At 46.2% G+C, this 24,012-nt stretch overlaps 1 protein-coding gene across 4 annotated transcripts in view; it reads left to right on the top strand.

Moving 5' to 3' along the window:
* Positions 1-24,012, top strand: part of ABCA1 (ATP binding cassette subfamily A member 1) — a 143,492-nt gene that overhangs the window by 23,515 nt on the left and 95,965 nt on the right. For 3 of the 4 annotated variants that reach the window (XM_050944329.1, XM_050944330.1, XM_050944327.1), the window contains exons 1-5: positions 1,867-2,107; positions 3,801-3,944; positions 10,464-10,557; positions 15,611-15,752; positions 17,145-17,263. In XM_050944329.1, coding sequence (XP_050800286.1) covers positions 3,879-3,944; positions 10,464-10,557; positions 15,611-15,752; positions 17,145-17,263 — 421 coding nt within the window. In that variant the 5' untranslated portion in view covers positions 1,867-2,107; positions 3,801-3,878. Of the gene's footprint in view, positions 1-1,866; positions 2,108-3,800; positions 3,945-10,463; positions 10,558-15,610; positions 15,753-17,144; positions 17,264-24,012 lie in introns of those variants that run through there. The other variant, XM_050944328.1, reaches the window with a different exon arrangement.

Genomic DNA, 24,012 nt, shown 5'->3' with positions numbered 1-24,012 from the left:
TTTCTGTTCATTCTTGCATCTGGGAATAGCTGGATTACTTGCAGTAGTAAGCCCTGTGCATTGTGCTGAGTGTATGCAGGACAGCTGTAGACAATAAAGCTCACTCCAGACCTCACCATCTGCCAGAGTTAAGGGACTTCTTGCTGTCTTGTTGGAGAATATGGGATATAGAAAAACAAATTACACCATAGATTGAAAGGACCAAATTCTCTGTTGGTGTAAATGGGTGGCTATCCATTGACTTCAATAGAGCGGCCTCAATTTACACCGAGAGAATTTAACTTATAGTAGTGAATTCATAGAACATAAGTTTACTTGCATGCCTCTACTCCTGCATTTAGTACTTCTAGGGTTCATGGTATGTACTAATGGCTCACAAAATGTTACTTGAAGGGGAAAAGCATAGAGTCCCTGCTGAAACTGGCTGAACTCTGTTGTTGTAGCATGGCACTTCTCTATTGCAAGTCGGACTGGATTTTTACAGCTGTGCTGAAAACCTATCAAAATAGGTGAGGGTAGAAATGCTCATGGACTTTAAACTCTAGCTGACCTAGTGGTGTCTGTTATAGCAAGGATCTTCCCGCAGGTGGTGTTTTAATTCTCATCCTTGGATGGTTGGAAAAACAAGTGTCTGAAATATCTGAAGGAGGCAGGGGGGTGGTGGTGGTGGAATCATTTTGCACAGAGATTCTTACCCACTAGGAATTTTCTGGTGCATTAGTAGTGAATTTGGGGAGCTACCTAAATTATGTCACAAATGAACCAGATCTGTCAGCCTCTCAAGTCAGTTAAAATCCGAGCCAGCTTTCGGCATGCACAGAAGTGTTTTGCCCAATCTTTGTTGATGTCTGACAGATACTCAGGATGTCTCTGTATGTAGTCATCAGATTAGTAGTTGTAGATGGCTGAGAGGTGGATGTGAACAGGTTTGTACAGTTTGGAATAACACGTGCAGCACCCTGTTTATCTGGCAAGTCCTGGCTTTGTCCATCCTATGGATTTTTGGCCCAAACTTCCCACTGTTCAGTTTCACTCAGCTGAGTGAATCTCTTGCACCTAATAAAGTCAGTTCTTGCTGTTTTACCTCCAGATTCTAAGCGCTGGGTTCTGGACAGTGGGGCCTGTTGCTCTGCTCCCATTCCAGGCCTCTGGTTTTCCACTGAAGTGGATTATCCCAACTACCTAGTGATTAGTTCTCAGAAGAAGCATCCCACAAAATACTGCTTGAATTTCCATACTGCCTCTGTTGTAGGACCATGAGTATTGGAGCCAATGAATTTGGGCTAAGCTCAGTTGTAAACTCTTGTTTACTTAATTACTAGCAAATGAGCTAATAATTAAGATGGGTGCAAGATCAGGCCCTATGCAAGAAAGGGATGAATCTTTTTTGCTGTGCTTCAGTGGGGATTAGGAAAGGGGGAATCATGGATTCATGGCCCAGGGATAGTGACTGTGTGGCAAATGCCTGAAAAACAAGTGTTCCCATCTAGTCGCTAGGACACTCCACTAGAGTCGTCTTTGCACTGGTAGTGATCAGAGAGTCCGTGTCTGTTGCATTAAGAGACCAGTAATGTTCAGATTGCTTACTGAGACTCTGAAAGAAAATGCTTTCAGATGCCCTGCAGCATGAGTGGGTATAGGGGGTGGTAATGTTCCTATTTAGTTTCTTTTCTGGATTATGTTTTGTTACAGCTTGAAATATTTAACATTGAAATTTAACAGAGCCACGCTGCAACCTCTCTGTGATCCAGCAGGAAAGTAAGCATGCTGTTGGTGGGATGTGTTTGAGGGGAGTCCTTGGAGGCCAAAGCTTGTCCTTTGACCTCCTCATTAGATGCCAGACTTTTTCCTTTGGATGTTCTGCGGAGCCTGTCAGCACCTCGCTTTTAGGATGTCTCTGGTGAGTGCCACGAACCAGATGTATGTGCAGCTGGAACGTCAGAGGCAGCGTTGTCCAACCAGAGGGAATCTAGAGTGAGGCATTCCCTTTGCAGAGAGCACTGAGGCATTTTCTGGCCGTGGAGAGGGGCAGCTGTGGATGAAGAACATTTCTAGATCCTGCAGAATCCAATGATGTAAATGGATCTATACTGACTATATACTTGAGGTGATTATGTGATAATATTGATCACTTCATTTAGATCTATGTTGGTTGTTGGTTCTTGTAGGGAGCCTCTTCTCTTGTTCTCCTGCTCATTTGCTAGTGTTGAGCAGCACTGTTATCCTACAACAGTGTGGTCATCCTAGGAATTTGATATAATAGCAGTTTGGTTTAATTGGTTTTGGTAGTTACATTATGAAAATGTCACCTTTTCTCATCCAGTTTTTAATCTGAAGGTCACTGACGTGTAGCTTTGTGATATTGATGTTTAGTCTTTGACGAGATTAAAAAGAACTGATTGATTGCTCTGGACGTTTGTAGATTCACAGATTTTTAAAGGCCAAATTATGATAATTTAATCCGACCTCCTGCATAACACAGGCCGGAGAATTTCATCCAAGTTTTATGTATATATCTTGTTTATGAATTTTGGGAATGCTTTTACTGCACTTTGCAAGCAGGAATGCAATTTAGAATCACTCTGCCGAGGCACTGGTATGTCAGAAGATTATCAAAAGCATATGTGTGTGTTCTCCATGTAACTAATATCAAGGAGAGGTAGCTATACCTCAGTGTGTTTTATATAACCGGTTAAAGCTCTGATAACATAGAAAATCCACCCTATTAACTTTTTGTGCTATTAATAAATTGACAGCAAAATAAATACTAGGAATTTGATTCTGTTATCCTGCACCTTGTGTAGTTACTTACACCAGTGCAAAGTGAGTGTGAAATGCCACCAGGTCAGAATTGCCTGGGGGGAGGGGTAGCTCAGTGGTTTGCACATTGGCCTGCTAAACCCAGGGTTGTGAGTTCAATCCTTGAGAGGGCCAGTTTGGGATCTGGGGCAAAAATTGGGGATTGGTCTTGCTTTGAGCAGGAGGTTGCACTAACCCTCATGTTCTATGATTTGGGAGCATTTTACACTCCACACCACTGTGAATGACTGTGCAAGGTGCAGAGCATTGGTTGATCAGACCTCTGTGTTGAGGAAGGTGCGTCAGTGGCATCTTAGCAAGCATAGCACTACACCTCCCTAGCAAGGTTGGGAAGAGATGCTTTTCTGCTGCCTTCAGCCATCAAGCATAGATGCATTTGCTATTGCCTATGCCCTGACATGCCTATTGTGTGCCATACAGAGAAGTGCTCAGCTGACCCAATGTTTCCCCCCATTATGGGCACTTCGGCCACTGATCAGTGTGTAGTGCTGCCTTTTGCAAGTGACACAGCTGCCAGAGACGGGAGCTTTTAAAATAGCAGAACTCCCATCCAAATAGCTGTTTTTTCACCATTATAAAAAAATACGGAGGGGAACACACACAGATCATTTTATGAGATCGCTATAGGGTTTAACCTGAAACAAGAGATTCTCCAAAGCAGCTGTAAGTAATTAGAACTTTTGTCTCCTAGTTTTGTTTTTTGCTTTCAGATTTGATGGGCAGGAAGGAGGGGAATTGCCCTCCTGGGGATGGTGGGGTTTTGTTTATTTTAGTCTAGGAAGCAATACCATGGGTCAGAGTCCACACTCATTTGCACCCATGGCTGTCTGCAGGGTTGGATTAGGGTAGGATGGAACAATTTGGCAGCAGCCCTGGGTTCAGCAGGCGTGTGTGGGTGCAAGTGAGATGAGAATGTGGTACTTGTTCGTTTGCTTTTTGTTTATAACTTAGTTTTTCCTCTCCTAATTTTTGCTCTCCAGTGAATGTCCAGCCACAGTGTCCCTGCCGTGTGCTGCTGCTGCTGCACAGGGGGAGCTTTCAGGACTTACTGAAGGAAGATGGCTTTCTGGACACAGTTGGGATTGCTGCTATGGAAGAACTTCACGTACAGGAGAAGGCAGACAGTAAGTTTAAGCCATTCTTTTTGTTTGCCTGCCTAAGTTGCAGCCTCATAACCCACCAGACATAGAAGAAAGAGCAAGACACACTGGTTCAGGATGTATCGTGTAAAAATGTCCATATTAATATGATGGTCAGATTTTAGGCTTCTGAAAGGACCCAATCCTGCAAGGTGTTGAAATGACCTTAGAGAAGCTAAGCTAACCTTAGCTTTTTCTGTCTGTTTCAGTGATGCCAAGCATGCTGATGAAGCCAGGAAATTCTGTGTAGTTGAGATTCTCCCACTTTGTGCATTCTGCATCAGGTCCAGTCATACAGAACCTCTCCTTTAGCCCCTAGGTTCTCAACCTGCAGTTTAAAACAGGTGTCCTTCCCGTATTGATAGATTTAGGGGGATCCTTCCATGGAAAAGGCTGAGAACACCTGTTCTAGACCTTATGTGAGGGGTGGGCAAACTATGGCTCAGGGGCCTCTTCCGGCCCTTCAGACATTTTAATCTAGCCCTTGAGCTCCTGCTGGGGAGCAAGGTCAGGGGCTTGTCTGGCTGCACATGGCTCCTGGAAGCAATGGCAGGTCCCCACTCGAATTCCTACACGTAGGGGCAGCCATGGGGCTCTGCACCTTGGCCTTGCCCCAAGTGCCACCCCTGCAGCTCCCGTTGGCCAGGAACCACACCAATGGGAGCTGCAGGGGCAGCACCTGTGGATGGGGCAGTGTGCGGAGCCTCCTAGCCACGCCTCTGCGTAGGAGCTGGAGTGGGGACATGCCGCTGCTTTCAGGAACTGCTTGAGGTAAGTGCTGCCTGCACCCCTGAACCCCTCCTGCACCCCAACCCTTCCACCCTCTGAACCCCTCAGTCCGAGCCCAGAGTATCCTCCTGCACCCCCAACCCCTCATCCCCAGCCCTACCCCAGAATCCTCACCCGCAGCTGGAGCCCCCATCCTCCCCACACACCCCATCCTGGAGCCCCCTCCTGCACCCTGAACTCCTCATTTCTGGCTCTGCCCCAGAGCTCGCACCTCTAGCTGGAGCCCTCTCGCTCTCCCGTACCCTAGCCCCCAATTTCTTGAGTGTTCATGACCCACCATTCAATTTCCATACCCAGATGTGGCCGTCGGGCGGAAATGTTTTCCCACCCCTGTCCTATGTGAACTGATTTCAGCAGAACTGCTCATATGAGTAGAGGGCTGCAGCGTGGCCAATAGTGCTATTCTGTCCATTCATCTCTAATGCAAAACATGTACAGGTCCAGATCCTCCCTTGGTGTAAATTGACAGAGCTCCATGGATGTCTGTGGAGCTCTGCTGGTTTGCACTAGCTGAGGAATTGACCCCTGTATCTCAAGAATTTCTTATGCCCAGGCATCAAGTATCAGAGGGGTAGCCGTGTTAGTCTGGATCTGTAAAAGCAGCAAAGAATCCTGTGGCACCTTATAGACTAACAGACGTTTTGGAGCATGAGCTTTCGTGGGTGAATACCCACTTCTTCAGATGCATGTAATGGAAATATCCAGGGGCAGGTATTTGCATTTGGTATCTGCATTCCATGGGAGGCAGCATTATCTATTATGCCCAGGCGTTCAGAGAGTCATGTATTCTGAACAAAATAGAAGATGGGTAAAGGAATTTAGTTTTAGTTTTAATCTCTACTGACCATGCAGAATATACCAGTTTACTGGGCCACATGGACATAATTAGACATCTGGGGATACCACAAAAACTTAGTGACCTATACAGAAAATTAGTGAACTGTGTGACTGCCAATGAAAAAGGCCTTCTGGCTCTTCTTTTGGGCTGTGTTCTTGGTTGTCTTAATCCACATTTTTTGGTACCGTCTGGATAGCTTCTGTGCTGTAGTTTTCCTGGCTTAGTAGCCCATTGGATATGAGAGAGTGCTAATAATTTTTTTTAATGAACTGTTAGTTAGCTTATAATGAAGGCCTCAGTCAGAGTAATTTTAGTGCCTTCTCTGGTGCCTGTCCCCAAGGCCTTTATCTTGCAAATGATCCAGCTGTGGGATCTGACTGACAATACCAAGAGGGGAAGAATATTACATTATAGAAACAAAAATGAGGAAAGGGATCCCCATTATACCATTTTCATGGCTAGCTTGATAATTCTCTGTTTGTATCTATGTTAGAGGTTAGTGGAAATGAGCATAGGCTCATTGAAGTCATTTCTGATTTACACCAGCCAAAGATCTGACCCAGAAAACAGTTTGTGTGGACACAGTTTAAATATCATTTTTACATCCCACAAGAACTCCTGTAATGAGACAGCACCCGCCTACGTTTCCTGTCACAACTTCGCATCCAAGTTGGAGTGAGTTTGAGCTGCATTGCAAAAGCTGGGTTCAAAGCTCAGCCTGACGTGTGCAACTCAAGTGTTACTTTTGCGCTGTTGGAAGCTGTCCAGTACAAAGTATCCTGACTGCTCCCAGGGCAGGGGGAAGGAAAGGAAAACCGGGGCAGAGGTCACAGTTGTGCAAAAACGCACTGTTCTGATTCAACTCTCCTTATTCAGCACCTCCTCCTGCTACTCTATTCCTCTGCAAATAGCTAGCTAGCTAAGGCTCAGACAGATGTGCGCAGGCCTATACACGCTGCTAGATCTCACTATCTGACTGGCCCCCCACATGGAGTTAGATCCTCTGCTGGCATAAGTCAGAGGAGCTGCGTTGTCCAACAATGCTAAAACGCCCACTGATTTCAGTGGGAGCAGAGTTAGACCAATGCTGGGAGTGTGCATGGCAATTATGTCCCTGACTGACTCTGGACTGGAGCTGAGGACGTGTGTTTAGAAGCTTTTCATTGCTATCTGCATTCCATGGGAGGCAGCATTATCTATTAGTTATTGCGGAGTCCTGGGTTCCAGTCTAGACTTCCTGTGTGACCTTGTGCCTCTGTCTTCATGTGTAAAGATGGGGTTATTTACCCACATTTGTAAAGGGAACTATAGTATTGATGAAAAGTGATGCATGTAATCAGCAGCAGGGAGACCCACTGAGCTTTAGAAGCCAAAGGAGGAGGATCAGTTTTTTTAGTTGATTGATGGGGAATGGAATGAAGCCAACAATCAAAACCATCTTCTAAAATGTCATCCTAGGCATAAGTTTATCTTCTGTGTGTGCCTTTATTAAACAAGTATTTCAACAAAGTGAACATTATCCAACCAGTCTGTGCCAGGCTCAGCAGACCAATGTTCCCTCTTGTTTTTCCCATGCATGTACAGAATGAATTTTGTTAAGTGCACCAACAGGGAGGTGATGTGTGGCGGTGCTGGGGATGAGAGGTTCGGGGGTGGGGGTGGGGACTCAGGGTTGGGGTGCAGGGGAGTGAGGGCTCTGGCTGGGGGTGTGGGCTCTGGTGGGGCCAGGGATGAGGGGGTTGGGATGCAGGCTGCCCCAGGGCTGGGGCGGGGAGAGAGTACTCCCCCAGCCCTCTCTCCCCACAGCAGCTCGGGGGCTGGTGCAGGAGGGCAGGGGGGAGAGGCATCTCTCCCTGGCTTCAGCCCTGAGCACCTGTGCAACTCTTGGTAGGCTGCTGTGCAGCCGTGCAGCTTAGAGGGAACTTGGGTGCAGACCCTCAGCTCCAGCTAAGCTCCATGGCTGCTGTGAAAGAGAAGGACTTCATTATAACATGCTTCAGTGAACTGCAAGTTGGCCAATCAGCATTGATTGGCCCGTTTTCAGACCACTAAAAGCCTGACACATTGCCCACCACGGTGTGCACCATTAGCTGCCTAATTCTGTAATTAACACAATTGCTTGTGCAAACGGAGGATCTGTGAGTGACAATGGCAGCTTGATGCAATGGGGACAGAGCTAGGATAGCAGACATCTTGTGCCAGCTGGGGGAGCTCTGTTTGACCCCTGGTCTGGCTCAGGTCTCTCGGTAGTGGGGATTCTGAGTGATTCCTGTTTCCTCCCCCTGGCTTCTGCCCATGTGCGTCCCATTGCTGCAGGAGTGGAGGGAAGCTGGTTGGTAGCCACCTTCTCAGCGAGGAGCTTCAGAAAAGCCACCCCCACCACTGTGCCTCAGTCTTCTTCAGCAGCGCGGAGCCCAACCGCAGATGATAGTAGGGATCCCTGTGCTCAGTCCTGTGGAGGAGAGGATAACCTAGTGCTACCCCTCCTGTTCATTATTGCAATGGAAAGTCTGACCTGCCCAGCAGCAGCAGGAGGACCCAAGAAAAGGAAGCTAGAGGCAACTATGAACTTCCTAGCTCTGTTTCCAGGGATGCCTGAGTGGGACCATGGTGGGGGGTTGTACAGTGGGAAGCATGTTCCCATTAGCACCTCTGTTTCCCCCTAGCACTCGCTGGCTTGTAAACCCCAGTAGCCCGAAAGGAGGTTCTGCCATATTTATAGGGACTGGTGAGATTCTCCTCCGTTTGCTTTGTAAAGGTGGAGCTCCAGGGTTACTACCATGCCCTGTGAACGTCACTTCAGCAGAGCCTGTAGCCAATAAACAGGCACAGTGTGCTTGTGGCAAGCAGTGGTTTGGAAGCAGTGCTATGAGCCTCAGAGGCAAAGCATCCTAAGAGACATCGATTCCCAACTTCTATTAATTGTCATGGGAACTGGACCTGCAGGGCCAGCCATGGGAATCTTGGCTGGAATGGCTTCCCTGACAGGTGCAGGTAGCATTTGGGTTAATGCGCCATTGCCTTAATGCACAGGGTGGGTTTAGCTGGAGTGATGGTAAATATCCAGAAGTCTTTCCCGACTCTGCCTGGAGTGTCCTGTATTGAATGGCAGGGGACTAATTTTGGTTGTTCATGATCTAGCATGTGGACACTGAGCAGTATATGGGGTTATACCTTGTCCCCAGGGCTGGCTCTAACTTCTTTGCTGCAAGCAAAAAAAAGAGCGCCATGCCGCCCAAGCCCCCGCCCTGCCCTGAGCACTGTGCCGCCCGAAGCCCCCGCCTTGCCCTGAGCACTGCACCGCCCAAGCCCCAGCCCTCCCTCCAAGCTCTGCCCGGTGAAACAAAACCAAACAAAAAAACCCTCCAGCGGCACCCGGCTGAACCAAAAACAAACAAACAAACAAAACTCGAGCGCTGCCCCGCCCCAAGGTGCCCCCTCAAGCACGTGCTTAGTCAGCTGGTGCCTGGAGCCGGCCCTGCTTGTCCCAGTGACGTGTGCGCGTGTGTAAGGACAGAACTGAAATCTTGCTTGAGGGTTTTAAGTGAGGGGTAAGGCCTGAGCCAACAAACGATCTCCATGTTTGCTGTAAAAGTGGGAGACATTTGAAAAATGCAAAAGGAGAACAAGTTCAAATTCGTAGTTTTGATCTTACCTTAGGGCTAGCGTGTGTAGGCAAGCTTTCTGGGCAGCCAAACTTAGGGAGGAAGGAACTGGACAGGGACACAGACACTCTAGGTTCAATTTCTGGCTCCAGTACAGACATTCTGCATGACCTTGGGTAATTCACTCAATGTCTCTGTACTTCAGTCCCCTATCCAGATAATACTATAGGGATAATACTCTCTTCTCCCACCCTTTGTCTGGTCCATGTAGATTGTTGCAAGCTCTTTGCATCAAGAGCTGTCTCTCACTATGTGTAGGGATAATACTCTCTTCTCCCACCCTTTGTCTGGTCCATGTAGATTGTTGCAAGCTCTTTGCATCAAGAGCTGTCTCTCACTATGTGTAGGGATAATACTCTCTTCTCCCACCCTTTGTCTGGTCCATGTAGATTGTTGCAAGCTCTTTGCATCAAGAGCTGTCTCTCACTATGTGTACGTGTAACACTGACAGACCTAGGTCGTCTTCAGGCGGGATCGAATCTGGGACCTCTGGACCTTAGTGCATGAGCTAAAAGCCAGCTGCCTGTTCAGCTAAGGTTGTAGAGCAGACTCATTTTCTCTGTCTCTAAGTGGTCTCGGTGCCACTAGATGGGGACAGAGCACCACACCCAGGAGGTGTATGGTTACATATGTACAGTGTCTAGCACAGTGGGCCCCCAGTCTCCTGGGGGCCTGTAGGGGTGAACAAGGTATAAATAATAATTTGTAGACTAAAAACGACCATCTGGGATCAGTTGTGCCCTAATATGTGCCATCAGTGGTGTTATTCCAGATACACCCCACTGTAACTAACAGCTGGAACTGAGTCCCTGCTTCTTGGGTAAAGGTTAGGGCTCTGGAGGGGGTGGGGGGGAACTCTACTTCTCAGCTATCCCGAACATAGGAGGCCAAAGTTTGAGCTAGCTAGCTGTGAGATGCATTGAGGGTAAGCATCATTTCTTCACTCAACAGACTGAAGTCAACAAGAGTGAAAACCAACCAGAAATAAGCCTCTAGGGTATGTTTTGCATAGTCAGTGTAAGTGGCACTTTACAACCCCAAAAGGCTCTTGAAATAACAGACTAGCAACTGACTCTTTAAGAGCACCTAGGCAGAGAGCCGGTTGAAGCTTACAATATGTCTACTGACTTATACATGGGTTGTATGGTGATCTCAGCTCCCTTATTATTTTCAATATGAAATCCTAATGCTACTTGTCTCTTTTTTTTCCAGTTTCAACTGCTGATTGAAGTTGCTTGGCCTCTCTTTATCTTCTTCATATTGATCTCCGTACGCCTTTCATATCCACCCTATGAACAACATGAGTGTAAGTAACAAATGAGGCTTCTGTACCAAGGGCGGCTGATTGTTTCATGACTTGGAGGGAATGCAGTTTGACACACTGTGATCAAATCTTAATCAGAGCTGTTTACCAACACCTTTCCTTCCCCTCCAACTGCCACCAAAGGGGATCTTGGAGGGTCATGCTACTTGTGGCCTGTTGCTCCAGCACTGTACCTAGCTGCTGCTTCTCTTGGGTGCATTTGGCGATTATATTATGTCGGCCTAAGCAGGTGCTGTATGAAAACATCTAGCACAGAGATTGGCGGCCTTTGGCATGTGGCTCACCAGGGTACTCCCCCTGGCAGGCCGGGCTGGTTTGTTTACCTGCCGCGTCCACAGGTTCAGCCGATTGCAGCTCCCACTGGCCGTGGTTCGCCGCTCCAGGCCAAGGGGGGTTGCAGGAAGCAGCAACCAGCACATCCCTTGGTCCACGTGGCTTCCCGCAGCCCCCATTGGCCTGGAGCAGTGATCGGTTGAACCAGTGGGAGCCGTGATCGGCTGAACCTGTGGACACAGCAGGTAAACAAACCGGCCTGGCCCACTAGGGGGACTTTCCCTGGCGGGCCGTTTGCCAAAGGTTGCTGATCCCTGATCTAGCTTGAGGGAATCCTCTGGAAAGCACCTCAGTCTTATTCTCCATCCTTGGTTGGTGAGTCTTCCTTCCTTCAACAAAAATAGACCTAGAAGAAAGCCACATTCAGAGCAGCATGTGACTGGAGTGGCTTTAAGCAGTCTGGCTCCTGCTACGTGACAGAAAATACTAACCTGGGTTACCAGTTGTAATATGGCAGTGCCCTAGCATGACTGACATCTGGTATAGCCCAGGTGTTAACCATGTTCCTAAGCACTATAAAGGCCTGCAGTGTGCTGTAGCACAGATGCTCAGGGACATGCTGAAAACATGGCTCAGTCTCCTCGGGCCACAGACTGACCCAGATTGTGTGAGGGCACTGCTGTGCTGTAACTGAGTCCCCCCACAGATGGCACTTTCACCTGCCCCTCTCCCAAATGGCAGATGTCAGCAGTTGGACTCTGCTGCTCCACAAGGATGTCACGCTGTGTCACTCGGCACCCCGCTGACTGCAGAGTCTGCCGGCAGTTCATACGGGAGAGCTTGCAGGGCTGAGCACTTCCTTGCAAGCTTGCTGACACAAGCAGAACAATCTTCCCCACGAAGCGTTCAGAACACTGTCTGTGTCAGCCTGTTGGGAAAGGGGACAGTGCGACCTCCAGCGAGAGTATGGGAAAGATAAAAGACAGTGTGGTCCAGTGGGAAGGGCACAGGCTGTGGAATCTGGAAACCTGGGTTCTGTTTCTAGCTCTGCTGCTGTCCTGCTGTGTGATCCTGGGCAAGTCACTTCCCCTCTGCCTCTGTTTGCCCTCCCACCAGCTGGCTGTCTTGTCTACTTAGATAAGATCTCTTGGGCAGGGGGGCAGTTTTATCTGTGACTGTACAGCGACCAGAACAGTGTGCCCTGATCTCAGCCAGGGGTAGGGCTACTGCAGTATACATGTTAAAGAATATAAAAAAACCAGGGGCTATGTTAGCTCAGCAGACTCTGTGATAGAATCAGGTTATTTTAGGGGCATTGCTTCCCATCTTGAATCACACACAGTTTTTTGTCTGGGGAAAACAGGTTTGCATTGTCTTTTTAGATCATCTATGGACATAGAGTAGTCCTCTTAGCTTCCTCTTGTCTCTTTAAAAGGCTTGCTGTCCTCCCTTTAGTTCCAGTGACCCCTTCGGTCCTCTGGGATGCTCCCTGTTTAGTGAGCCTGATTTGCTGGTCAGCACTGTGCCCAATATTCTTATGATAACCTCCTCTCTGCAGCAGTCAGCTGTCTGGGGAAGGGCTCCTTGTTTCTTTACCTGCTTACTCCTAGGTTAGGCCTACTGCCCAAGTTAAGAGAATTTTGCCGTCCACAAAACGCACAGGGGAGTACCAAGTGTTGGGCTTTTAAAATGCAATATAACTATGGATTATTATGAAAGCAGCTTTGCTGCATTAACACAATATTCCCACACATGTGCCTGCTATACAGAATGCTGCCTGGTAGAGCTTCAAGCCAGCTGGGAATCCCTTCACAGAGAAATACTTTATTCACAATCTGGCTTCCAGCAAAGCTGAAGTGCTGATGTTTGCAGTTTTCCATTATCCAGCAAACTCTGGACATACTCAGCCTTGTGGGTTTTCTTTTTTTGCCTAACTAGCCTATTGCTGTCTTTAATGCTTGGCAGGCACCAAAAGTTTCCCTGGGTGAAATTTCATGTTTTTGTACTCCTTGAGACATTCCTATGGTCTTTTCTTACAGAGCCTTAGGATGGTGTTAGTGGAGACAATGGCATTAGGGCATCTGAGACTCAGGGAAAGCAGATGGGCTCAGTCAGCCAGAGTCTCAGTTAGTGTAAATCAATGTAGCTCATTTACACAAGCTGAAGATCTGGCCCTGTGTGTAGCCTGAAAGCCAGAGGTATTTTCCCTGTTCAGACTTGCACTCAAATTTGCATATACTGCCCTAAATCCTTTCCTTTAACACCTCTGTCAGGAACTGAATTTTAATCAACCATTGTTTGATATGGAATCCTTCCCTTTTATTTAATAACGTTTTATTTTTTGAGGCTTTTAGCAGGAAGTGTGGAGTGGCATCCAACAACTTTGAATTAACTCTTTGAGGTTACATCTTTCCTTTCATTTAATAGCTTCCAAGAATAAGTAACTGGATTCTTTCTTTTAAGCCTTTCTAGTGCAGTTCAGTTTCATTGAACATTCACTCATTTGCAAACAGACATGGATGAGTCTTGTAAAGTGGAATGTTGTCTCTTGTGGAATCAGGAGCCAGGCTATAGAGAGAAACCTTGAAATCAGGTCACAGTGAACTCTGTGGCAACTCTGCATATGTCTTTAGAGGAACAGAGTTGTTGTCTGCAGTGGTAATCCTGTACAGTGTATGAAATGACTTGCAGACAATTACAAATTATAATAGTAACTAGGCAATGTGAAAACACTTTCAAAGTGTGAGATATTAAATATTTTATTGTACTGAACATGGTTAAAAACAAAAATTGTCATTGTCTAATCTTATCTGAAAAGGACAAGAATGTAACCAAGGGTTGAGTCACATATTAGGCTAAGCCTTTGCCATTCAGGATTTTGCTAATTTTTAACAGCCTCGACTGGCTGAAGCGCTCTTATCCGATACAATCGGCAAGATTTGTTTCCTCTTATATAAGTGATCATTATGACTTCCACCAGTCAAGCCAAACAGGCCATTGAAAATGTAGCTCTGTGGTGAGATTGCTGTCTTTATCTTGTGGGAGCTTACTTTTTTAAAAATCTACTCCTCGGGATTTCAAAACATGTTGTGCTTAGAAAAAATCTGAATTACTTTTAAACATTACTGAAAAAGAAGATCAGCGTTTGCAGCTATGTCACTGAAGGGGAATGCTGGCATTCTGTATGCCACACTTCTAAATGAAGAGGATGCCTGCTTGCTTTGTGTTTTGGTTCACATGCAGAATGCAACAGAGTGAATCACAATCCTCAGGGACTTCGCATTCGTTCTTTCTTTGCTAATTTCCTTAATCTGAAATGAAAGAGCAAAATAAGTATGAGGAACTGAGAGGGGGGTGGGAAATAACAGACTCCAATGAGAGACTGATGAATTGGAATTAATTTGCAAATTGGACACCATTAAGTTAGGCTTGAATAAAGACTGGGAGTGGATGGGCCATTACACAAAGTAAAACTATTTCCCCACGCTTATTTCACCCCCCACCCTACAGTTCCTCACATCTTCTTGTTAATTGCTGGAAATGGGCCATTTTGATTACCACTACACAAAGTTTTTTTTCTTTCTTGCTGGTAATAGCCCACCTTAACTGATCACTCTCGTTATAGCGTGTTTGGTAACACCCATTGTTTCGTGTTCTGTGTGTGTGTGTATATATGTGTCTTCCTACTGTATTTTCCACTGCATGCATCTGATGAAGTGGGCTGTAGCCCATGAAAGCTTATGCTCAGATAAATTTGTTAGTCTCTAAGGTACCACAAGTACTCCTGTTCTTTTTGTGTAAAGAGTGTCACTTATTTCCCTGCATGGCATGCCTGGAGTGATGGATGAGGGCAGGGAGGAGTCTTTACCTCAGACATGGCAGAAACAAGGGGTAGGAGGGACCCAGGGGCAGCTTGAAAGGTGGAGGGAGCCAGGGCTGACTGGGGAGCCTGAAGAAGTTAGTCTGCATCTAGTTCCTACTGTGGGGAAGAGACCAAGAACCTGCTTTTGCCGAAGGGAAGGGAGCAGTTTTGCTCCCTTCCCCTGCACAAAGTGCAGACCCTGCTTCCCACCCCTTCTGGCTGCCTGCCTGCAGCAATGGCTGCTATTTTCTAGCCTGCAAAGGAAGCTGCTCTGCTCATCCATGCATCTGAAGGGAGAATTTACCCTGTGAGCTTTTCTTCACTCTCAGACTGCTCTCTCTGTGTTTAAAGCATCTGCTAGGACATGAGAAACCAGAGATTAGTGAGGAGGGAATTTGGAGAACATTCTAGCTCCAAATTCGGGGCCAGGTCTTTCATTTCTTGTTCACTCCAATCTCCTGTCAATTCAGTGTTGCCAAGTCTCTCTCATGTATTTATTTATTTATTTTTAGGTGTGCGCCACATTTTTTTGGTGGTTTTTTTTCTGGAAGCCCCAGCTCCTGGAATCCTGTGATTAAGTGAGAATTTCCACTTTCAATCAAAAAAAAGTTTCTAGCCCTTATGGGAGAGAAGCTTGAAAACATAACCCAAATGCCCTCAAAAGGCTCAAACCTGAAGGCAAAGAAAAGGAGTCCCATATTTATTATTTTTAAAATCTCATAAATTTGGGGCGCTGGACTCCTGACCTCTAAATGCTTGGAGTTAATGTATTGTTGACTTCAGTAAGAGGTTACCGTACATAATGAGCACGGATTGGATCCTACACTGTGACACATCTCCTATTTTCCAATTTTGTGAATAAAGATGTAACTTTTCCTAACATTTGCCCCTCTGTTCTAGGTCACTTTCCAAACAAGGCAATGCCTTCAGCGGGAACCTTGCCCTGGGTCCAAGGGATTATCTGTAATGCCAACAACCCTTGCTTCCGCTACCCAACACCCGGGGAATCCCCAGGTGTCGTCGGAAACTTCAACAGGTCTATGTAAGTACAAGATCTTGCTTTTGCTTGTGACTGTTCTCAGGGGACAGCCAGTCAAGAGTAAGATGAGAGTTGTGGGAATAGCAGCTGGTGGTTAGATTGGAATTAAGGGCTAAATTACTTTAGTCACCACCAAGTGCTGTGTTCTGTGGTGGTGCTTTCCCGCAGCTGGACTTTGAAGGAACCATACAAAGAACCCATGGCTGCAGTACACAGCAAATCATGTTATAGATAGCAAATGATTGTGCAAACCCAGTATAATGTGTAGGAGCAAATCCTGCTGTCCTTCCTCGTATTTACTCAGGCAGAGCTCCCAGTAAAATAAGGAGTTTTGCCTGAGTAAGGAATGAATATAAACAGAGGTAGAAGAATAAGAGTCAGGCCTATTCCTTGACTGAGAAGCTGTTTAGTTTGGGAGATGCCAGGTTATGGACAGGGTGTGGCCTTTTTCCTGAAATCACTGGCCAGTTGTAACAAAGACGCTAAAACCCCATCAAAGCTGTTGCCTCTTGTATGGGTAAGGGCAGGAACAATAGTGGTGATCTGAAACAATGGCTGCTAAGGACTCCTGAGCAATGAGAGTGAGTGAGTGAGATGGAGGAGCGTATACCTTCTGCTAGTCACCATGGAGAATACAGACTGTACATACAATGTGCTGTGTATGTAACATAAATAGTTTTCGACTGCAGCCCTGTGATAGGGGTTGGTGTGGCTCTGCATTGCTCCCAGGGAGCACTGGGAAGCATTGCCTCTCAGAGATACAGCATATACCCTGGGTTCCCCAGTCTCGGAGGGGAAATTCACAGCATATGGCACCAAGGAGAAGCCTTGCCCAAGTGGTCCCAGAGCGATGACATGCCAAGGCAGTTGTGCTCTGCTGAGAGCAGGGACATTGGCATCCTTGTGCCATTCCCTTACCATCTCACTGTGCCCACAGGATGGTTAGCCCCAGTCTGTCCTGAAGACCACGGTTACAATCACAGAACAGGGTCACTTGACTTTGTTTATCTGGAAAAGAATTGTAAAGAAAAGGGAGTGTATTTGTCGAGGTGCAGTGTGTTCACAAACAGCCACGTGTTTTATTCTAGCAGAAAAAAACAGACAAACCTACCAGAAGCACCTCGCATCCTCCTCACTTAAACACCTGCCTTCAGATAACCCGAGGAGTCCCAGTGTGCTGCTTTTCTTTTTTTAAATCTCTCATTACAGGCCATTTTTGTTCAGGCTTCCTGACTTGTCCCCTGCAGGTCTCTTCACAGAGGTCTCACAGCACAGCAGAGGGCTGTCTTTGAGTATAAACAAACTGAGACATAAACCTGAGCCTGTGGCAGTTGGTGCAGACAGCACCACAAGGCTAATGATTGCACTGTCTACTTTTCCACCCCTGTCCTGCAGCATTTCCCGCTTGTTCTCTGATGCCAAGAGGTTACTTTTGTACAGCCAGCAGGACAGCAGCTTAAAGGATGCTCAGAAACTCCTGGGAAAACTGCAGAAGCTTGGGAACGCTGGCTCAGGTAACTCAGTGGGGAAAAACCTTGTACATTTGGCAGGAGTTTGCTGCTGTTGTTAGCTGGCACTTTTTAAAATGTATTTTATTTATTTTTGCAATGGGTGGAAAGGGCATAGTGTATGTTCATTGTCATTGCTCATCAGATCCCACCCTAAACATGTTTCTCCAGGATGAGCGTTCTGTGTTCTTTCAGTCTTTCTTTCTGGCCTATGGCAGCCAACTGCAGCAACTGTTTTTTAATGTAAAATTGCCATCCTCATAGAGCTGAAGTGAGCCTCATTTGCGAAATTGCCAATGTTGTAGCCTGTTGCAGGCATTTTTGGAACATACAAGTTTGTTTGTCATTTGCCTTTGAAATCACTAAATAGCTAAGCACGTTTCCAATACAGCTGGCACTGGCAGGAAAAAAACCAAACAACAAATCAAAGATACAAAAGAACTTGGGTATGAAACAGCTGAAGCTGAGTCATAGCATGCTAAATCAAAGCAGATATTATCTAAAATTAATTACCCCACTTCCCTTCTAATGTGTATTGAGGGCACTTAATTATTTAATGTAGTCTAGAAGGAGTTAGATGGCATTTTATTTTGGAAACTGATCAGTCTTAGGTACTTGTGTGCCCTCCATTACTGTAGTATCTGAATGCCTTATAGTGTTTCATATATTTCCCCTCACAACACACTGATGGGGGAGGGAAGTGCTATTTTTTCCCTTTCTCAGATGAGGAACCAAGGCACAGAGAGGTCAAGGGACTTGCCCAGGGTCACACCGAAGGCTATGGCAGAGCAGGGAACTGGACCAGAATTTCACACATCCCTGGCTAGTAACATCCTTCCTCTTGTCAGTGTAAATGCCATCTAATTGGGCAGCCTTTATTAAGAGTTGTGTACTCCCTTTTAACGGAATAAATATTTATTCTATAGGTTATTTTTCATATACTGCCTATGTTCTGCCTCTCCTATTAGAAATGGTGATGGGGGGTGGGGTTAGTTTAAAAAGAAGTAACCTTCTAAAAACAAATGGAAGCATCAAGTTGTGGACATGCCCCTAGGCCTTGATCCTTCAACTGCCTCTGCACAGCCAGGCTCCTGCACCCGTGTGGAGTATTGCTGAAGTCAGTGGGATTTAAGTACATGTGTAAAGTAAAGCACATTTGGGTCTTAATGAGGAACCGCATGATTTTATGACTGTGAGATTTCTCCCACATGCACTCTTTGGTGTCCGTTCATGATTCTTGTTTAGGTCCCTGTCCTGCAATAACTTCACGTGAAGCACTGCAAGTAGTTTATCGTGTCAGAGTTAGACTATATACTGTTTGGAGCAGGCCTTGTCTCTTGACTTCATTTCACATCCTTGAGCACTCAGACAGGTGGGTATGTATTAGAACTCAATAGATCCACTAATATATCCAGGGATTGGGTGGGTGACTAGAGTAGAACTGTGCACAAGGGTCATTTAGAGGTTCAAAACACCCCAGATCAGGACTCTGCAGCTTCTGGGCTCTAAGCAGACCAACAAACACCTGCCTAGGCCTACAACATTTCCAGCTTGTTTCTTTCCCTTCTGTCAAAGGCCATGTGTGCACCCTTTTGCTTTACCTTTGTCTTTGGGGCATCAGTTGTTGAAACCCCTCCCTGTCAGGCTTGGTGCCCCTGCCTCAGGTTTCTAGGGACCCTAAATGGCTGCTCCCACTTGTTCCTCCTTTGGAGGCTGACAAATAGGGTCATTGTCTTGCCCCCAGAATCCACCAGGTCTCTAGAGCACAAGGAAGCGGCTTGATTTTCTTGCTCAGAAGGAGAAACGCACACTCCCTGCTTCTTCCCACCCCTGCCACACTAACTAGGGGGTCCCAAATCTTCATGCCCCAGGTATGTTCAAGACAGCTGCTTTTGATAACTGCCCAATGCCTCCTGCAGAGTGAATCTATGCCCTCATCCGACACACGTGCACGGAGACAAACTAAGCCCGGGACTTTCTAAAGTGATTTTTGGATGCTTCCATTTTTGGGTGCCCAACTTGAGACCCTTAAAGGAGCCTGATTTTTCCAGAGGGTGAGTGCTTAGCACTTTCTGAACATCAGCTCCCTTTTAAGGTGTCTCAGGTTGGTGACTGAAAATTTGAGGCACATAAAATCACTAGTCAATTTTGGAAAAATCTTGTCTACATTTTACTGGTTTGTCTTATCCCCCTTGAAAATCAATGGCTGAACTCCTGTTGCCTTCAGATGGTGTTGAAGCAAGCAGTGTTCTAACTGGGAAGAATAGTACTTGCCAAAACCATGCCCAGAGGGTGTGCTTTGATATTTTTTGTGTAGGGAAACTTGCTATGTGAATCCAGTTTGGACGTTTAAAGAAATCTAATCAGGGCACAAAGGTGAACTAGAGGCTGCTGGGAAGGCCAGAGGGAGGGGTTATGCTCATGAGTGCCTTGCAAAGAGGAGCTCTGTCAGTACAAGTCAAAGCAAGGATGCTCCTGTTGTGTGATTATAATGCTTGGTGAATTTATTGCAAAAACAAGGCTCAGAGCACACACACTGAAGAGCTTCTTTCTATGATAAACTACATGGAAACAAATCAACCGATTCAACTGTGTAAGTAAAACACCCAACAGATTAGCTGTGATTCTGCATGTTTTGAATATGACAGTCCCTCTATTGTTGGTGTGGCAAAGAGAACAAAGCCCGATTGTCCCTTCCATGTTACACTCACTCACAAACTCTTCATTAAAACAAGTCTGGAAGTTCCCTGTCAGCCCCTCCTGGGCCTGACCCTTTCTCCAACCACATACAATAAAAGATCTTTCAGTTTTCTGACATGGATGACCATTACAGGACCAAGAGGAGGATGAGGGATATAGCAGGTGCCCTACCCATCCCAGCCACCCGCCATTGTCATCTTTAATGGGGTTCACTGATTCTATTTTGATCAAAGCTTACTGTTAGAGATGTGTTGGGTTTTATTTATTATTATTAATCAAAAAATTTCAGAGCTTTTATTAGTGGAAAACTGGCCTTTTTGCTTGGAAAACATGCAGAACACTTTAACATTTGAGGTTTTTCATCTAAATAAAACATTTATTTTAAAATCAAAATGAATTTTTTTCACTTTTTGATCAGTTTGCTATTTCTTTTCCTAGTTTTAAAAACAGGGAAAGGGGGAAACCCTAGAAACTGAAATTAAAATTTTTTTTGAATCAAAATGAATATTGCTATAAATTGAACATGTCCATGAAAAAAATTGGAAAAAATGCAAACTTTTAGGAGAAAGAAATGAAAATACTTAGCATTTTGACTAGCCCTCGTTTATTATGAATGATTGACACTTACCATAGTAATTAAAGGCCTGAGCCAGCTCTGGGCCCCATTGTGCGAGGTGCTGGACAAATACCTAGTATGAGGCAATATTGCATCATAAAGGTTTTTATGTCAGTTGTAGGAAAAGGCTGAGGTCGCTGCTTATCAAGGAAAAGAAGATGACCTACTTAATTCATCCCCCTTCCCCCCCCCCCATAAGAAACTATTTAAGGTTATTTTCTTCTTCCAGCCCCTTGAATTAAAACATAATCACCATGGACCTGCCTCTATCTCTTGTACTAACATGGCCCTCTGTACTGTTGTGTGTGAGCACCACACAATCTTAAATTGCCACACAACATGCCTGTGAGATAAGGAAGTGCTGTAATATCCCCCTTTTACAGCTGGGGGACTGAGGCAGAGAGAGAAAGTGACATGCCCAAGATTACACAGGAAATCTGTGGCAGATCAGGGAACTGAACCTGGGTTTTACAACTGGACCAGCTTTCCTCTGCTTTGTTACACGCTGGATTTATACCAGTTGTTGTCAGAGGTGTGTTGTCAGATGCTACCGGTGTTGTGCTCTGCTCTCTCTCTGTTGGTATCACTCGGCTGCGTGCGTGAGCTCACCCTGTGTGCTGCCCCAGCTCTGCAGATAGCTGATACAGCAGACCCGACGAGAACCCCCAATGACCACAGACTCTAGTAAGGTGCAAAGTCACGTCTGCTAGGTTTATTGCGCTCGGACACAATGGCAGTTCCCTGTAGGTTTCTTAGCCTAATTCAGGGCATACTACGAGAAAGTGCCTCTTGGCAATGGACTCAGCTCAGTCAGTAGCGGGACTTTCCACTGCCCCTTCGGCTGGACAAAGACATCGCCCCAGAGATACATTTTTATACACAGGTACAAACAAGTTACACATCACTCCTGATGTATTGAGGTACACCCCTTCTATGCAGCAAGGTACAACCCCTCTACGTAGTAAGGTGCCGCCTCTCACCTTGTACATGTTGGTTCGATCAAAACAACTCTGTCCATCATTTTACCCTTTTGCCCCTGTCATTAGGATGGGTCGGCCTGTTCTTTCTTATCTGTGGAATGTTCCAGTATAAGGTGTTCTGGTACCGTGTTTATACTTCGGTGTGCTAGGTGAATATATGTTTATGCAATATCGGCCCTTTCCTTGCCAGCTTCTGTGAGCAGGGCCTGCCTCTGGCTCACAGCTTCACTTTGCTTTATGTTAGCAAAGTCTTGGCCAATTATTTTAGTTCAGGCCTCAGGCCTCATACTGGGCCTTTATCAGGGCCTTCACTTACTACACCAGTGTAACTCCATTGACTTCAGTGTATGCTTAGTCTAATAGAGAGGAGGAGCAGGCTCTATAGGTATGTTCCCTCTCTGTGTTGCCGTTTTCGAAGGGGACACACCTTAAGTCTGCAAGATCTACTTGTCTTAATGTAAAGAGGAGATAGCCACTGCTGTGAAATGGCATGGCAGGGTAACAGGGTATTTTTGACTGCTGACTGAAGAGGAAAAACAGTCCTCATGAGTGTTGTGTGGTGGTTTCTCCAGGATCATTTTGATATTTGTTTCATGTTACACCTAAGTAAATACACCAGAACTCCACTTAGATCAGTGCAGTTCTGGAGGATTTACAGTGGTGTAGCTGAGGCAAAACCTGGCCCTCTTGTCTTCTGCCCTCTTGCAGCCCATCAAAACAAATGCTCCAAGCGCTTGCGGCTGTTTTGTGTGGCCCATTCATCCTCATGCTTCTCTTCCTGACTCAGCTGCTGGCATGGAGCCAAGCCTAAGACTCTGGGGAGCACAAAGAGATGTTGGTTATCACTTGTCTGCAAAACATAGAGGCTCATTAAGGAGTTTTACATTTATGGCATGAAACTTGTCAGAGAGGACAAATGAGAGCTGCCCATGGAGCTCAGGCCAATCCTAACAGACTGAACAGCAGAAATTCTGGCACTCTGCTGGTTGCATCTCACATATAAGCATCAAGTGCTCGACCTGGTAAAGGCATTTTGTTGGTTCTTGGCAGGATTTGGGGTGTTCTTAGGAAATAGACAAGATGGTTAAAGGGAGGGAGTAGACAGATATAGAAAGGGGTCATACAGCATTTTGGTTCTACTCAGCTTGCCAAGCAGGGCTCCCTTGCTATCTCGCACTCATAACTAGAGCATGTCCTTGCTTTCGAGAGCAGATGGGCCATCTGTGTTTCATTGGGTGTCAGATATCCACAGATAATCCAGGCAGCTTTCCTCCTCTTGTGCAACTGTGCCCCTTCCATTCAGCACAAGCTGTGTCTGCACCAGCCAAAGGCAGGGCAGAGTCCAGAGGTTGCGTCTGACCCTGGCTGACCCCTCTCAGCTCATAGCAATATGCAGGACTCAGTTAGCACAGCCACTGCCTCAGAGCCTTCTTCACATAGAGCAGGTGCTCGGCACTGCACCTCTAGTAGCTGTTGCATCTTTTTCAGCAGCTGTTCAATTTTATCTTGCTGAAAAGACACTCTGAGTCGGGAGTAAAGGGCTCTGTGCCCGGGAGTCATCCTCTGAATGCCAGAAACAAAAGCTTGCCTGGTAAATGAATAAACCACAGGCTCTTAAAGTGTGTGTGTGTGTGTTTGTGTGTGTTTGTGTAAAAGGAAGAAGATGGCACCTTATTTAATCTGCCCTATCTTTTGTCTTTAAGGCTGGAGTCAGCAGGAGAAAGGGAGCCTGGGGCTGGTCTCAGACATCAGTAGTAGCTGGGCCTGTTGCCCACTGAGACAACACAAAGTTAATTATTTAAAAGTTCTGTATTACCCTCCCCACTCCAAAAATGGTCCGATGCAATGCCAATTGAAATCATTGGGGGCGGGAGAGGGGCTTGCCTTTGCATCTGCTGGGTTTTGGCATAGGCCCTAAATCCATTTAATAACCTTCAGGTTTTTTTAAAAAAAAGAAGCCCTGCCTCTTTTCTATTTGCTCTATGAAGTGCACCCTGGTGTGTTTTTTGGCATTGCTAATGCCGTCTTTATCTAAATCTGGGAGCTTGTATCAGTTATTGAGTCAGCATTTGCTAGAGTCCTTTGACTTTGGACCTCACAAGAAGTGAGCAAAGTGGGTCAGTTATATCATCATTGATCTGAAAGAGCCTTCGTGCCCAGGGCTCACTTACTGGGGGGAGGGGAGAAATGCCACTAGAGTGAGGGATGGGGAAGGCTAGTTACCAGTAGTTGTGATCGTTCTCTTCCTTTTCCCGTGTCCACATCTTTCCCTCAGATTTTTTTAATCCAGACTTATTTAGAGCAACCGAACCCTTCCAGTGACTGCCATCAGTCTGCTTCTCTCCGCCTAGCCTGAGGCTCCATTCCTACCACTACTAGCTCCTGGGGTTGTGCTTACTGCTGGGAGTTGTCCTGTTGCTCCCAACAGCAATAATTAAGCACTGTGGTTCTGTTCATTT

The sequence above is a fragment of the Gopherus flavomarginatus genome, chromosome 3 (genome assembly GCF_025201925.1).
Source record: "Gopherus flavomarginatus isolate rGopFla2 chromosome 3, rGopFla2.mat.asm, whole genome shotgun sequence".
NCBI classification, from domain to species: Eukaryota; Metazoa; Chordata; order Testudines; family Testudinidae; genus Gopherus; species Gopherus flavomarginatus.
This window is presented reverse-complemented; position numbering and strand designations above follow the sequence as displayed.